General features: G+C 28.3%; 1 protein-coding gene across 1 annotated transcript in view; it reads left to right on the top strand.

Moving 5' to 3' along the window:
• The first annotated feature begins 3353 nt into the window (after positions 1-3353).
• Positions 3354-3763, top strand: part of LOC106789230 (acyl-CoA synthetase short-chain family member 3, mitochondrial) — an 8146-nt gene continuing 7736 nt past the window's right edge. Inside the window, exon 1 of the mRNA XM_014753291.1 lies at positions 3354-3376. Within this exon, the coding sequence (XP_014608777.1) occupies positions 3354-3376 (23 nt within the window). The remainder of the gene's footprint in view (positions 3377-3763) is intronic.

Below are 3763 nucleotides of genomic sequence, written 5' to 3'. Positions count from 1 at the left end.
TTTTCTCAATGTCAAAGTCGAAACTTAAAATTAAAATAATCAAAGAACATTTGAAATTCTAAAATAAATGTCGTATCGTTAGTTCGTGAATGTGTTTATTTTATACACACGCATGTATAAAATTAATTTAAATTAAATTGAATTTCAACGCGAACAACATTCATTTCATGTAACACATTTTACGTTTTACATTACGAAAAAATTAAGCATGGAAAAGTACTGACGAATTGGAATAATATTGGATGAGTTATTCATTCTTAACTAATTTCGAACAAATTTTGAATCTTTAATTAATTAATTTAAGATATATTATTACGAAGAAATGATATTTCGTAAGAAAATTCTTGAACAATGTGACAAAACTGTGAGATAATATACGTGGAACTAAAAAAAAAAAAATGTTCGCGTAAGAACAACGGTTAAATGATTGAAAAAAAAAATTAAATAAAATTAAACAAAAAAACAATATTTATATTAATATAAAACAATAATAGGAGAGGGCAAATTAATATATACAATTTTAGGGTATCCATCTTAGTGACAAAAAAGAAAATGGATTCTCCTCTATGAAAATGAATTTTTTTTACAATTTAACGATTTAAAACTATTTTTCTTTTCTTTTCTTTTTTTTTTCTTTTTTTTTTTGTCTCAAATTAAAAATTCTCAAAATAATTTCAATAATGAGAATAGAATTTTCTCGATGAATTACTCATAATCGCATTTATGAATAATTTGTCAAATTTTTCAGGTTAGATAAAATTCACAAGTAGCGATTAAGGTTAACCTTGTCGAGACAAAAAACAAAAAAAAAAAATAATAAAATTCGTTTTTTACAATCGGCTAGTCAATTGTACGTAATACTCGTTTAATTGCTTGACAGTAAAAAAAAAAAAAAAAAAAAAGGAAGTAATAAAAGCATAGATAAGTTAGAAATGGATCGAAATTATTATAGATAAAATAATAACTATGATTATATATATTTTTCGAAAAAAAATTTTTTTAGAACCATACGTTATATCAGTAAATAGACCGTTTAGTTTGTCGTAATATTTCTTTCGAATAAGAAAAAAAATCGAGAACGAAAAGAGCAAAAAAATCTTCATTACGAGAATAAAATTTACGTTTTAGTGTATGTATTATTTTTTTTCTTTTTATTTGCCAATTCACGTGTTCCGAATTATTTATTCGTCAACATAATTTTATTCATAATTATTTAATATTACCAAAATGGTTGTATTTTTAAACAATCAACTACATACAATTTTTGTCTTTTGTTTTTTCGGTAGGATCACCCCCATTCATGTGATTAACCATACCTACTGTTGCTATAATGACAAAGTTACCAAAAGTATTAAATTTAAATATATATATACAACGTAAAGATGTGAAAAACGTGTACTTCATTCAACGATACAAAAATTATAACATTGATTTTTTAACCGTTCTTTTAAACAATTAAACTTCTGCATTGCAATAGTGCAACTTTGTCTTAAAAAGTGTTTTTTAACACTAGATATACCAGCCACTTAGCTATACCTATTTCTACCAAACCAATCAAAATGACTGGTGTATAATAAAACATGTTTATTGTTGTTTTCAGTCTTTATTCACTCTTAAAAAATGACTAAAATAGTTGAACAATATTAGTTGTAATAGATAAATGGATTTATAGACATTATCAAATAACAAAATACTTATTTTTTTACAGTTTGTCGCTCACAACTTGTACATATGTAGATTTTGCTGTGTGTACACTTTCGGCATAGATTTTTTTTGCATTTATTGCAAATATTTGTAGTTTTATTGTTATTGCAATATCCTATTTGACACCATTTGCGTACAGAAGCCGTGGCATTTGTAATTGGTATGTCAGCTTCGTCTGGTTTTTGTCTTAAAGTCTGATATTCTGAAGCAAGTTCTTCTGCTAATCGATACAGAAAATATTTACGTAAGATATTTTCTCCTGTTGTGTTTTTCTACAATAATCCAGCTATTTATTCCGGCTAAATCTAAAATATTGAAAAACACTCGAAGTGGCCACCTTCTAGAACCTGATTTCACCGTATATTTTCGTGCCATTTGATCTGTGACATCGACGCCAAATTTAGTATTATTATAAAACGATACAGTTTCGGGTAATTTTTTGGCAGCTTTTTCAACTTTGATGTGTTTATGTTTTGTACTTAGTATAAGTACTTTTTTATTCAGCTTGCTCTTATAAACAGTAAGTGTGYATCCATTGGATTGGTACAACAACGTTGAGAAACGTGCCATGCTGTCTTTTTTCAGTTTGCAAGTATTCGGCAGTTCTCTATTGTTTGCACGTATTGTTCCAAACAATGAAGTATTTTTAGATCTTAATTTTAACGCCAAAGGAATACTTGTACAAAAATTATCTGTTGTTACAGTTCTACCCTTCATTGTATACGATTCAAGAAGTTTCATTACGACAAATTCGCTTAGAGGGGTTGATGCATTTCGAGTCTCCTCTTTTCCTAAATAGGGAAACCCACTTACCACATATTTCGTCTCTACATCAGACGCCAAGCAAAATTTTATGCCAAATTGATGGGATTTGTTTGGCATATATTGAATAAATCTGCATCTGTCCTTCGATGGAAAAAGTTGCTCATCCACGGTAATATAAGCTCCCGGTTTGAAGCAATTTTGACTATTTTCAATAAATTCATCCCAAACTTCTGAGATTAAAGCGAACTTGTCTGTTTGCAAACGTTGACTCCTCTGATTTCTTTTGTCGAAACGAATGTATCGTAGAATCTCAGTAAAATCACGTCTACTCATAGTGCTGGAGAAAAATGATGGTCCCCACTTGTTGTTCCACAAATATTAAAGCCTCAAAGTATTTCCTTCGTACGCCCCACGTGCGTACAATATTGCAAGAAATGCTTTCAATTTTATTTGCATAATAGTCCAGTTTTTCCCTAAAACTCAAGAGGCTTCTAACTCTGTACAAATTCGTATATGTACCAAAATATCCTTGTCAATCAGTAATTGGAACGCACTACTTAGATCCCCGTTCATAATGTTTCTTTTAGAATGTGCTGTTGGCCCGTGTACATCTTTGAAAGCACAATGAACTGATAATCTACCAGCAACACCTCGTTCTACAATTTTCGTCCAAATAGTTCCGTCTGAAGCAATTTCAGTTTACTAATTTGGTACGTTACTTCCACCTTTGTCATTATTTTTTATCAGCATATATATAAAAAAAAAAAAAGAAATTCGTAAAATGTATTCTCTACTTATAGCTAAAAAAGTCATAACATCAATTCGGAAATAAAATGTTATATGTAGTAGAGGAATTTTGAATTGAAATTGTACGACCAGTCAAAATGATTGGTCTGGTAAATCTAGTGTTAATATCATTGTAAACAAAAGATATATTTAGTTGATACAATTTAGATGACTAATCCTGTTCAACTTCGTTATATACAGGGTGTACGCGGATATTTTATGTTTTACGTTGAAACAATAAGAAAATAATGATTTATATACAAACATATATATATATATAGGTTATGTTTAAAAGTTTTATAAATTATGTAATTATCTGATACAAATAAGGGTAAAGGTATATATATTAAAATCAAAATGATATATTTGATTACCAATATATGATTAATAATAATTATTAATTGAAAACCGAAAAACCAGAAAAAAAAAGTGCATCATAAATTTAACATTATCGGTATAACGTGTCACCGAACAAATGTTCATAATGTTTAACAAAACAGAATGAATG

The sequence above is a fragment of the Polistes canadensis genome, unplaced genomic scaffold, assembly GCF_001313835.1.
Source record: "Polistes canadensis isolate GaletaPanama2010 unplaced genomic scaffold, ASM131383v1 scaffold_172, whole genome shotgun sequence".
NCBI classification, from domain to species: Eukaryota; Metazoa; Arthropoda; class Insecta; order Hymenoptera; family Vespidae; genus Polistes; species Polistes canadensis.
This window is presented reverse-complemented; position numbering and strand designations above follow the sequence as displayed.